This window comes from Mustela erminea, chromosome 2 (genome assembly GCF_009829155.1).
Source record: "Mustela erminea isolate mMusErm1 chromosome 2, mMusErm1.Pri, whole genome shotgun sequence".
Taxonomy (NCBI): Eukaryota; Metazoa; Chordata; class Mammalia; order Carnivora; family Mustelidae; genus Mustela; species Mustela erminea.
The window spans coordinates 40,573,367-40,587,139 of NC_045615.1; the positions used below are offsets into that span (position 1 = coordinate 40,573,367).

General features: G+C 38.7%; 1 protein-coding gene across 5 annotated transcripts in view; it reads right to left on the minus strand.

Moving 5' to 3' along the window:
• Positions 1-1,379: 1,379 nt before the first annotated feature.
• GUCY1A1 (guanylate cyclase 1 soluble subunit alpha 1) overlaps positions 1,380-13,773 on the minus strand; it is a 62,555-nt gene continuing 50,161 nt past the window's right edge. For all 5 annotated transcript variants that reach the window (XM_032332709.1, XM_032332710.1, XM_032332708.1 and 2 more), the window contains exons 8-9: positions 12,500-12,654; positions 1,380-3,389 (exon numbers count right to left, since the gene is read on the minus strand). In XM_032332709.1, coding sequence (XP_032188600.1) covers positions 3,188-3,389; positions 12,500-12,654 — 357 coding nt within the window. In that variant the 3' untranslated portion in view covers positions 1,380-3,187. The remainder of the gene's footprint in view (positions 3,390-12,499; positions 12,655-13,773) is intronic.

A 13,773-nucleotide genomic window follows, 5' to 3' on the forward strand; every position in this document is an offset into this window, starting at 1 on the left:
TTGTTTCAACAGAGACTTGAAAGTTGCGTTAAGGTGTCATAAAACCCCATGCCTGGGTGGCTCAGTTGGTTAGGCGACTGCCTTCAGCTCAGCTCTTGATCCTGGATTCCCAGAATCGAATCCTGCATCGGGCTCCCTGCAAGTCTGCTTCTCCCTCTGACCTGGCCCCTTCTCATGCTCTCTCTTTCATTTTCTCTCTCTCAAAGAAATATATAAAATCTTTAGGAAAAAAAGTGTCTTATTAAAAAAAAAAAAGCATTATATAGCCCCAGAATAGCCCCAGACTTCACTGGGGCTTTGCATGTAAAGCTCTAGTTGGGCACCTTCGCATTTGGGAAGTCTCAGGGAGCCATGTCTAACCCTCAGACACCATGTGGAGTAGACACTCCCCTTCGTTCACCTCATTCATTTGCTAGACCCACCATACAACACTCTGTTCCATTCTATGACTGCTTCTGACTTAACCATAGGACATGCTCCGAAGGGTCTGCCTGAGCTTGACTGGCAATATGAGGGAGAAGTAATTTGGAGGAAAGGTTAGTAAAATGTTAAAGCAACTTTTCCTTCCTTCCCATCAAAGGCTCTGAAGGACTAATGGCCTTTAGAGTAATACGAAATTCCATACCAGACATGCCAGCTTTACGCTCATGCCTGTTTTCAAACCCAGGAAAAAGCATGAATCATTTTCTTTTGGGATATAGAAGGAACGAGAAGCCATGGATGGAAACAGTAAGACCAGAACAGAAGAAATTATTCCTGGAATTCCAGATATTTGGAGAAACAGACTGATTGGGAAGCACTCTTAGGACCTACATTTCTTTATAGAATAGTTAACCTGGCAACAATATTCAGGACCCGCATCCCCCAACTCTGCCCAAAACCCTCTGTCCATTCTTTCCTCCATCCTCATTTCCATTCCTAGCTTCAGAGCTGCATGTTGGATCCCTTACTTTCCTTGAAAACTTACCCTGTAGGCAGTCTGTCTCTGGCTACATTCAGAGGTCTAGATTAGAAAATGTATCCATAGTTGCTACCCTCCAAAGTGGATAAGCTTGAGAGAAAAAAGGGAGTCCTTAATTTTTTTTTTTTTTTTTTTTTTGGCATCCACACTATGAATTTTGAATAGATCCTATCATGGAAATGTATGTTCATCATAAGAGCCATAAAGTATTCCATAATTAATGAGCCTTTGTAGGCTGGCCTGGGGTATCCATCACAGATGATTTAATTTCTCTGTGAAATTACATTTTTGGTAACTTTTATTTAGATAAGATTTCAAAGTTATGGACTAGTTACAGGAATAGTACAGGGAATTCCCATATAGCTTTTACTCAACGTTGTTTACATTGTATGTGTGTATACAGAGAAAATATTTTTTATGAATTTTAATTAACTTACAAACTTAGAACACAAATTATTACTAAATTGGGGTCTGTTTAAAAATTTGATAAGGAAGATCAAATTTTATGCTTTTTAATTTCCTTTAATTCATATCTTTTTTTTGTAACTTTAAGGGTTCAGTTACAGAAAGAAAAATGTATTTAAGTCTTTATTTTTCTTTTAAACATGTTTACTAACTCCATATAATTGTGAGTCTATAACTCTATTTTCCCAAGGCCTATGGCACTTTCGAATAATAGGATTGGTATTTAACAAGCTACAGTCAGTGCTTCAAGATCCTGGGCTATCATTTAGTACATAAATTGTCATATAGCTCTCATAGTAAACCTGGGATACTAGAGGCCAAACAATAATGACTTTTTATTCCTGAGGTCACCAGGCTAGTGTATCTAAACTCTACAAGTACTGATTTAAAAATTATAATGTTCATCTTTCTCTTGTTTTGAAATCGAGCTCTTTTTAAAAATCAGATCCGTATCCCAACCCAAACTTGCAGGTTATTTAGCTCTTCAGAGAACTTAGACTAGTATTATTAAAAACAGAAGTTCCAACTCCAGAAAAATGTTTAAGAATTTTCTTAATGAAACCATAGCATCATCTTCTTCATCAATACTAACATTCTCTTCAAAAAAAGATTGAGATCATTCAACTAGAGTTAAAAAAATTCACAAATGTGTACTTTGAGAAAAAAACTTGATGACTCTTAGGACATCTGTACACACCAAAGTGTCCAACACAAATTTAAAAATAAGCTATTAGCAAAAAGAACAAGTCTCATTTCCCACTTCTGAACTTAGGTTTTCTCACTGGAACTTTGTACAGCTCAGCATGGCAATGCAGGATGTCTGCTGATATAAATCCAAATTTCTGGGTGTGTGTCCTTAAATGTTTTACTTCTGGACATTATGGTATATCCATATCCCTCTTTACTCTCATGTTGATTCTCATTAAATTAAATTAGAATGATATTATTGCATTTTAATATAGGCTATAACCCTCATTTATCCCAAATATCATGACACAAAAATGAATTACTAGGAATTAAACTACTAATAAGAATTAATATAGCCTTCACCAAAGTGCAGAATAGAAAAATGTCAAACAAAAGGTAGTATTTATTGATATGACACATTACATTATGGCAGATATTTTTATAAAACAAACTTTGATATTTATAGAAGAACTACTTTATAGTCATATTGCATCTAACCCATAATTGCTTATTTCCTTAAAAAAAAAAAGTGCAACAGAAAAAAATACCCAACCTATTTTGTTACATACACCAACAGTGAAATGAAGAAATATAATAAAATGCAGAGCTGAAAGGTTCAAAGAGCTAATGGTACTAAAGACTCTAATTTCTATTTGGAAAGCTTTTGTGGGGGCACACTATCACAAATGCACTTTCACAACCACGGCATTCCACCAGGACACAAGACTACAGGTCACTCCATCGGACCGTGCAGGTCAGGGCACTACACCTATCTGACATATGTACAATATGCTAAATTGTGAGTACAGGTGATAAGTGATGGAGATAGTAACAGAAATATCCCCCAGAGGTCATTTTTGAGGTTCCTTTCCTTTTTTTTTTTCTTCTGAAGACTTGAAGTGTTGAAGTGAATACATTTTTATCATGTTAAGTGGAAGAGAAAGTAGATTGTGATTTAGCTCCTAAAATTTTAATACTGTTCTTAGTCATCCGCAATCATAAAGTGCTTTCAGAGATTCCGCACCTGCTCATAGGAGTCAAAACCCAAAGACTAATAAGCAGATATGTATTTTGCTAATCTATTCCTGAGGCTTTGCCCAAGAAATTGGCATTGCCATCTTCGACATCTTTCTTCTGGAACCACGGTTTTGAATTTGTTACTGGTTGATAAGCTTCCAGAAAATGACAGATTCCAGGAATTTCACTGGGGAAGTTTGGTGGAAGTTCCTCCCTTGATCGAGGGGTAAACACAAAACCAGGGCAGTCTTTGAGTAATCTGAAAAGATTAAAATAAAAATATTAAAATTAGAATCTAATACAGATGTAACCGTCTACTCAAGAAAAAACAACTTAACTAAATCAATATTCCTGACAAACAGATCTTCCTTGACTTATGATAGGGTTACATCTTCATAAGTTGAAAATGTCATAAACTGAAAATACTATAAATTGAAAATGCATTTCATACACCTAACCTAGGAACATCATAGCTTGGCCTGGCCTGCCGTAATGTGTTCAGAACACTTTTTTTTTTTTTTTAATATTTTATTTATTTATTTGACACAGAGAAAGAGAGAGAAAGAGTACAAGCAGGGGGAGCAGCACAGGCAAAGGGAGAAGCAGACTACCCACTGATCAAAGAACCTGATGTGGGACTCGATCCAGGACCCTGAGATCATGACCTGAGCCAAAGGCAGCTGCTTAACCAACTGAGCCACCCAGGCATCCCTGTGCTCAGAACACTTACAGTAGCCTGCAGTTGGGCAAAATCCTCTAATACATGGTCTATTTAATAATAAAGTGTTTAATAGCTCATGTAATTTATTTAATATTTTATTGAAAGTGAAAAACAGAATAGTTAAGTTTATCAGCTGTTCATCCTCCTGATTGTGAACAAGCCTGTCATGTGGCATATCATTAGTTAGGGAAAAGATCAAAATTTGAAATTCAAACTATGGTTTCTACTGAATGCATATGGTTTTCCCACCACTGTAAAGTTAAAAAATCATTAAGTTGCACCATCGAAAGCTGGGGACTGTCTGTATTAATAAACCAACCATTTTCAGTGTGATTGGCAGAAAGATCCCAATGATTTTAAAAATATCTTCACAGAAGAACAAAGAAGAATTGATTCACAAAAACAAAAGAAAATTCTCCAAATAATGTATTTCACTCACATTAGGAAATATATAAAATATTTTTGTAAAGATAAAATCAATAATTAATATAACAGTAAATCCACAGTAGTGGGAAAAAATGCAAAATAATCCAAAAGTCTAATAATAGCAAAAAAACCCCAACCCCATCCATAAAAATAGTGTTCTAGAATAAGGCTTCCTAAGTTGAAAGAGAAAAGACATTGTTCATTTATTGGCTCATTTATTTTGTATATATGATGGGGAAGTAATCTAGGATAAGAGGTTGTGAAAGAAAAGTTCTGTATAAGATATATTACATATAGAAGCCTGGCGGCTCAGTCTTTAAACGTCTGCCTTTGGCTCAGGTCTTGATCCCAGGGTCCTAGGATGGAGCCCCACATAGGGCTCCTTGCTCTGTGGGAGCCTGCTTCTCCTCCTCCCACTCCCCCTACTTGTGTTCCTCTCTTGCTATGTCTCTCCTTGTCAAATAAATAAATGAAAATCTTTAAAAAAAGATATACACACACACACACACACACACACACACACACCATATATATAATGTGATATATATTTCTATATATAATGTGACATACATATATATGATATGAAAATAACATGTGAATCTCTCGATAGAATTTTTATGAATTGTAGTTTAGTAAGACTAAAAGGAAATTTAATTATACAAATTAACACTCTTCTTACTGTCTGGTATTTGAAATATTTCTTCTTATATTTATCTGTTTACCACATTTTATTATTTGCTATTAACTACTTGTCCACTGCAGTAAACTCACTTTATTGTATTTGCTCAGTTTTTTAAAAGGTTTTTATTTATATCCCAAGTAGTTAACATACAGTGTAATATTAGTTTCAGGTGCATAATATAGTGATTCAACACTTCCATACAACAACTGGTGTTCATCACAAGTACACTCTTTAATCCCCATCACCTATTTCCCCCACTCCCCCAACGACCTCCCCTCTGGTAACCAACAGTTTGGTCTCTGTGGTTAAGGGTCTGTGTCTTGGCTTGCCTGTGTCTTGGCTTGCCTGAGAGAGAAAGGCTCTCTCTCTCTTTCTTTTCCCCTTTGCTCGTTTGTTTTGTTTCTTAAATTCCACATACAAGTTAAATGCATTTTAAGTTCCAATCCTACTAATGAAGTTACTTGTTCCTCTTTCTATTTCCTTCCTTAGCTTTCTGTCAAAAGCAAACTTTTTTTTTATTTTTTTAAAGATTTTATTTATTTATTCATGAAAGACAGAGAGAGAGAGAGAGATTGAGTCAGAGGCGAAGGGAGAAGCAGGCTCCCCGCTGAGCAGGGAGCCCGATGCAAGGCTAGAGCCCAGGACTAGATCCTGGGTCATGCGCTGAGCCAAAGACAGACGCCCAACCATCTGAGCCACACAGGTGCCCCAAATGCAAACTTAGTAAGCATTTCTCTAACCTATTATTCAGGTATATGTATTCAGGACAGGAAATGTTGGTAGTTCTGAGCCCTAAACCAACTTCCACAGAAAACCACATATTATACATTCCCGACCAGACCATGACCTCCGCCTCATCAGCTTGTGACGTCATGCCTTAATGTAACAGAAGATGGCGCTGCATTAGATTTGGTACCGTGACACCCTATGTACTGAAGAAACTAACCAAATAGAAATCTACGTTTCAAAAATGGCAGAACTCAAGTAGAGAAGAACATGTGAATATTCAATTAGCTAATTTTAAAAAGCTTCATCAATAAATATGCAATCTGCAAAATAATTAATGAAATGATGCTTTAGTCATGATCCATAAATATCTGCATGCCTATTATTTATAAGACATAATATTTGGTAATACATAATAAGAAGTTTCTAATTTCATAGTATTAAAAGTATAAGCTTCAAAGTCTGGTGGCTCTAGGCTGAGGTAGCAGCAAAGATGTCTGTTTTCTAACCTTTAAGATGGAGTAAAAATAGTACAGTTCTCTTAGGACAGCTGTGAAGATTAAATAGATTAAACATGATGGGATAAACGTCAATTAGTTATAAGTTCACACTCATCATATTGGTAACATCTGGGGAACAGAAACCTTCATATACTGTTGGTGGGATATAAATTGGGAAGACCAATTTGGACAGCGAATGGATGGTTAGTGAAGCTGGGCTGGACGTAGCCTATGGTCTGGCAATCTGTGGGGTGTAGTATAGCTCTCCACGGCTTATTCAAGCTCTAGAGTACACAGACCTGTACTGCTAGACGTGGCTCAAACTGGCCTATGAGAGCCAACTGCTAAACATTCAGGGATTTTTATTGGACAATTAAACCATCTGTGGCTGAAACCTGCTGTGGTGGGAGTACGTACGCCACAGAAATGGGTCAATGCTAAAAATCAAAGACTCTCCACTTTCCTCCTAATGCTGGTTTACCCGCAAAATGCTGCATTAGGACCAGCTTAACTGAATGAACTAAGTTTACAATTCATCAAAAAAAAAAAATCTCAAAAACATAATAGGCAGCAGATTTAAGGCAAGTCGTGAAAGGATATGGACAAGTCCGACGGGCATCTGTTTTTCTCTGGTCTTGTTTTTCTACCTGGAGGAACCTAAATGAGAGTGACACTCTTGGCCTCTCTCTGCCCACTTTCTTTCCTGGTAGTGAGTTTGGGAGAAGCTGCTGAGCCTGCTCTTCTCGGTGCCTTCCTGCCTCTCTTTGGGAGCCCTCCTATCTGTGGGAAATGTATGCTCTCAGCTGCTCCTACAAACCCTAAGGGGCACAGAGTCCAGCCTGTGAGACAGCGTGGGTTGCGGGGAGAGGGGGAAAATTTTCTTTCTTTCTTTCTTTCTTTTTTTTTTTTTTTTTTAATATAACAGGGATCTGGGGGGCCCTGGGTGGTTCAGTGGGTTAAGCCTCTGCCTGCTTTGTCTCAGGTCATGATTTCAGGGTCCTGGGATCGAGCCCCGCATCAGGCTCTCTGCTCAGTGGGGAGTCTGCTTCCCCCTCTCTCTCTGCCAACTTGTGATCTTTCTCTCTGTCAAGTAAATAAATAAATAAAATCTTAAAATAAAACAGGGATCTGAAAGAAAAATGACAGAATACTGACATTTATTAAATATTAGTATTGGTCACATGGGTGGCCATGGGTGTCATATTTTCTTTTTTTTAAATTTTTATTTCTGTAGGTTTAAAATGTTTAAAAATTACTTATAAAGTGCATAAAACTATAAAGGTTTGATAAATAACAATATATAAAATTAAGACCTTTCTTTTTTCTGTCTATATCAACCCAGACTTTCCTAATGAATATGGTGATTATAATCATAACCTTATGTTTAAATGTATGTAAAATATTCAGCACTTGGAAGTGGCTTTAAAGTATACCATTTGAATTTAAGTGCCTTGGCTCACGAAGACTCCTCTGAAAAGCTCTGTGTTTAGGACTGTACAGCCTGTCTTCTGAATACAAATTCTATCCTTCTTAAAGAAACTTACAGGTAAACACAATTAGAGTGTCACGGAGTTAGAAATGTTCATTAAATCATCTTTAAGAAAAAATCAGATTTTTTTTTTTACAGATTTATTTATTTATTTGAGAGTGACAGAGAGCATGCAGGGAAGAGGGGCAGAGGGAGAAAAGAATCTTAGGCAGGGACCGTGCTCAGCGTGGAACCTGATGTGGGGCTCAATATCCAGACTCTGAGATCACCACCCTGAGATCACAACCTGAGCTGAGACTCAGAGTCGGATGCTTAATCATCTGTGCCACCCTGGTGTACCAAAAAGATCAGAATTTTTAAGGAAAAGAGGTTGGAAAACTAATACCACTTAGATGACAGTCTGATGGAGGCCAGAGCCAAGAAAAGCAACAAAAGTTTCAGGGCAGATATCCACATATGGTGGGAGTTTCCTTTACTCTCTCTTGACCACATACCATTTTCCCCAAATTGTTGTATTAACTCTCCTTTTTTCTGTCAGCTCTCCAGAATCTCTTTCTTCTCTTTGTTCCTTCCTTTACAGAACTGAAGTCTTGTCTTTTATTAGGTTTTCAGATCTTTCTTGCAAACAGCAGTTCCTGGTTGTACTCCCCACCCACCCCGGGCAGTATCCATTTATATCCCTCAGCCGCCATTTTTGTCTTTAATGATCCCTGGATCACCACATAAACCTGTCTCATTAATCCACTGACCTGAAACTTGGACAATATTTAGTCTCGTCCCAGTTTTCTGCACTTCAGTGAGATCAAACAAGAGGGCAGAACATTGTCCCTGAAAATAAAACTCCTGGTCCCATTTAGAATGGAGGAATGTGTAACTGTCGTAACACAGCAACATTCTAAATTACTAATTAGACCCGGGAGTGAAAGGTAAGATTTGAAGTTGAGGATTTTGGAGGATTTTTTGTGCGTGTGGGGTACGTATTCTGTGTCCTGAATTTACAAGTTTTATAAGTGTACCAAGGATACAGTTACATGTGTACATATAATTTTTTTTGACAAATGTCACCCCAGATTTCAACTGTGAAGTTCTCCAAAGAAATAATTAGGTTTTATATTTGTACCACTTCTAGTGGAGTCTACTGTTTGTCCCAAACTTTGATAGAACTGGAATTATGTCTCTATTTCACAATCCAGTTGTTAAATTTCACAAAGCCTGCACTTTTGATTGAAATTTATATTATCAATTCTAAATTTCCCTATCATTTGGGGAAAAAATAAGATAGTTTTTAGAAGAAAGACTTTTAAAATGTGGCTAAACGTATTTCACATTAAATACTTATTTCTTGCCTAAATAAAGCATTTTAACTACCACTTGCCCTTTAGAGAAGACATATATATTTCTTATATGAAAGCAAGAGGTAAGTAAATTAAAAAAGGAAAAAAAAATACCTTATGTGTCTACAAAAGATAGAAAGAAATTTAGTAAAAACACTGATGTTCAGTATCGATTAAATTTTCATTATCCTTTATAGATGTGCATAAAAATACATACTAAGAAATAATAAAAAAAACACAAAAATGTGAATAGTTACTGTCTCTGGATAGTGAGATTATCAACTGTTTTTATTTCCTTTGTAACTTTCTGACATTGTAAATTTTCTAAAATGAGAGAGCATATATTACTATTATAATCAAAAAATAATTTATTAAAAGGAAGGTGGCACTATGTATGGTGTAAAATCTTGTACGTGCATGTCCAGTAATATTGCCTATATGATGAACCTAAGCATTTAAGCTATGAGCCTTCTCCTGTTGCTGAAAACGTATATCGAAGTGTCATAATATTCTGTTGGAAGACACGAGATCTTAAAGTACATTTTGGGAGTAAAAAGAGTAGCAGATATCAATGTCTCCTATCAAGATTTAAGACAACCAGACTTTGAAAAATGAAACAAAGGAAGAATTTGAAAAAGTTTTGTCTTGTAATTCCTGAAAACAATTAAAATAGAAGAACTAGAAAATACCCTTTTTTCTATGTGAAGGTTTGGTTTTAAGGATACATACACACCCAAGGACTCCTCATGGTGTCCATACACATATATCACATTATTGAACACTCAATAGCAGTAAATGACAAGAAACTACTCAAGTTATCTCAGGACTATCAGCCTCACTTCCTCCAGAAAGCAGAGTCATATCCTCTAAGGACTTGAGTTCCTCTCCTTACATGGCTTATCTGGGAAGACTCTGAGGCTATTACTATTACAACTATCTCCAAGGACTTTTCCAATTCTCATGCTAGAGTGACTCATTTTCATATCAAAGAGTGGTCCGTCAATCAATAAATACTTATTGCTTTCCTACCGCCTCCCAGGTACTGATCTGGGAACTGGGGCTATGAAGTGTAGACCACCAGAGGCTGACACACTCTGAGGGGAGGCAGGCAATAAACACGGAAAGAAAACACCATTTCAGACACAGGTGTGAGCTAAGAAGATGAAAAAATAAAATAACGTGAGGCGTGTGAGGCTAAAGTTGTTCCTCTAGCTATGGCAGTTAACTAACCAGTGTCTCTTTGAAGGGGTGACATTCGACTTAAGCTCTAATTATGAGGAAGAAGATGACGCAGGATGATCCAGGGAACAAGTAGAAAGCAGAGGCACAGCCAGTATCCTCAATTCAGGAATGGGTGTAGCAAGTCTGAAGGGAAAAAGGAAGGCCAGGGTGGCAGGGTGGCAGTGAGCGAAGGAGAAAGTGGAAGAAAATAAAGTGACACAACACAGGCTGGCAGGACACTGATCAAAGAGGACATTTTGGTCTCATTTGGTAACATACTTCAATTTTATTCTGGCTGCAATGGGAAGCCATTGCCGGGGTTTTGACGCAGGAGTGACGAGACTGGGTTTATAGTTGAGAGAGACGATCTGGCTGCTGTGTGGGGGATGGACTGCGGGGAGGAGGTGGACAAGAAAGCAAGCAGAAGAGTGAGGGTGATCCTGGGTTGGCTGGGGTGGGACAGAGGAGGGAGGCGTGCCTTGGGGTGTGGTGCGGAAGAAAGTGAAAAAAGATATATTCAGGATATAATCTGTGGGTGGATGTGGTAAGCTGCGAGGGGGAGAAAGCGATGACCGCCCTGAGATTTAGAGTCTAAGATGGTGGTGCCATTTTAAGGAGATTGATAAAGCAAGCTAGGCTGGGCGGGGAGTGGATTTCATCAGGCTACTGTATGTAGGAAATTACTGGTTCTAAGATGATCAAGATAATTTAAATTTGTCAATTAGCCATCTGAGCAGAAATATAGAATAGGATATATGAGTCTGTAGCTTAGTGAAGAATTGTGGGATGGGCTAAGAATAAAACAACAAAAAACAACAGAAAACAAACAAACAAACAAAAAACCTGTGAGTCAATAAAATTCAGACACAGAAGACAATGGGGACAGAGCTCCGGGCACTTTGAAGGTATGGTGGGGAAAAGAGCAACAACACAAAACACTGAGACGATGAAGTCAGAGTAATGAGGAAACGAGGGGCGTGTGGAGTCACAAAAGCCTAAGGAAGAAAAGTCACAAAAGCCTAAGGAAGAAAAGTCACAAAAGCCTAAGGAAGAAAATGTTCAACAGAGGGACTGCTCAAGCTATTTCAGCTGCCATTGAGATGTTGAGGAAGATAAGGGGGAGGAACTGACCATGATTTCAGCAAGGAACACGGATGACCCCATTAAGAACCATGTCAGTGGAGCGCAAGGGACACATGCTGATTGGTGTGACTCAGAGAGCCAATGGGAGGTTAAAAAAAAAAAAGATAGAGCCAGTGAGTATGAAGAACTCTTGCAATGAGTTTTGCTGGAAAAAGAACAAAAATATGGTGGCGGTGTTGGGGGTGGGTAGCCGAAATATGCTTGGAAACAAGGAAGATACTATTTTAAGAAGTCTAATAGGAAGACACGCCTGTTTTCTGATGGGAATAATCACTTCACTAGAGAAACTAATCATAGAGAGAAGCCAGGTATTTTCAGGAGACAAGTTCTTGAGAAAGCGAGAAGTGGTCACACTCAGAGCAAACTTGGGGGGATCGTCTGGAGGAGGAGCAGGCAAGATGGCGGCACTGTCACCAGAGCAAGAGTCTGTGACCAGGGCTCTGGAGGGGGTGGGTAACTAGCCTGATGGGGTCTGCCCCTGGGGGAAGGTGGTGATGCACTTATCAGATGCATTCCTGTCTTCTCTGGTGAAACAGGAAAAGAAGTTATCAACTCTAAAAAGAAAGGCTTGTGGAGTTTTCAGGAAAACGAAGATGCTATAAAATAGCTTTCTCTGAGAACAGGAATGATAACTTTCTGGGTATAGTTTGGTACGTTAGCTACCACTTATGTCTGGAACACATTTTGCCATTCAAGCTTTTCTGTTAGAACTGGATTCTTAAAATGAGATGGAACGTCTCCCCGTCTGACATCTGAGCTAAAGGCATGTTGAGGACCATGCCCTGTAAGTTGTGGGGCCCAGGCTAAATCTGGGTGGCCAGCGCCAGGAAGGTGCTGCTGTCAGAACGGCCAACCAAGTATGGAGAGCATGAATCCGTGCTTTGAGAAGAACAATGGAGGAAGATGGGACATGAGTCAAGGAGCCCCCTGGGCAACAAGCACCTCAGACTTCTCATGAGGCTGAGTAATTTTTAAAAAGGCGAGGATAGTAAAGTTACTGCTTTTCTCTTTCTTGTCAGATTATCTAAGCAAGAAAATGCTATGGAGGATAATATAAACCAATATAAAACAAGACAACAGTGTATAAGTGAAAAGAAGGGATTTCAGGCATTTAGTGCAAACTGTACCTGTATGTTGTTGGGCTGACATTGATTTTCCGTGGAACACTGCAGGACTCAAATTTGTTCGCCAAGGTGACGTTGTTTCCAAAAAGACAGTAACGAGGCATTTTAACGCCAACAACGCCAGCAAAGACTGACCCGGAGTGCAGTCCAATTCGCATCTGAAAGCCCAAAGTCACACAATGTCCTCATCATTGGTAAAACACTTCTCGATCACTGGTCCATACCAGATGAATGCCCTTCATATGATTTTACCCTCTGCTGTCCCTACACCATTCTGCTCTTCTGCAAGACATCCTGCCTGCTTCCCTCTACTCACATCCAGTTAAAAATTACTAGTACAGGGCGCCTGGGTGGCTCAGTGGGTTAAAGCCTCTGCCTTTGGCTCAGGTCATAATCTCAGGGTCCTGGGATCAAGCCCCACATCCTGCTCTCTGCTCAGCGGAGAGCCTGCTTCCTCCTCTCTCTCTCTCTCTCTCTCTCTCTGCCTACTTGTGATCACTGTCAAATAAATAAATATAATCTTTCAAAAAAATATTCCTAGTACAAAATCTGTCAGACTTCTTAACTCTTCTCCACTATGCAATTAGGTCTGTTCCACAAAGCATTTTTGTTTCAGCTGCCTTCAATGTCTGAAACATATTTCTATGCATTCCTATCACAGTCACCAGAATGACAAGGCGAAGCGTCTGTGCGCTTCTGTTTATGGGAACCTGCTCTGTCCATCAAGGGAGACAGACAGAATCCTGGCCCCCAAGGGTTGTTTCCCAGCGCACGGTCAGAGAAGGGCAGGAGATGCCACTCTTAGAATATAAAGGATAAAAAGAACTTTATGGCAAACATTTCCCCCCTCTTAATGATGAACATGAAAGGAGAAAGGAATTGTGATACTTAAGTAGAACACACCACAGACAGAGGAAGCAGAGCTGAAGTGGCTTAGACCCGCATCACTATGACTACATACACATTTTTGTTAAACCCGCCCAAATGCGTGGAAAACCAGAGTTGGGCCATATCCAGAAGTAAGGTGAGGTCTGGGATATGCTGGGGTAAAAGTTTAGGAATTCTGAAGGTTACCAGCGATTTGGAGAACAACTAAAACAATATTTTAAACTGGCATCTTTTATAAGTTCTGAATTATTGATCTCAGGGGATGTACAAATTCTGAAATCGCTGCTACAATACAGTAAGCTAAAGTCGGGATATTCTGTATGACAATTGGGTACAGCATTCATTCTTTTCAAGTCCTCTGTTCAGCTGACAATTTAAAAAAAGTTTTG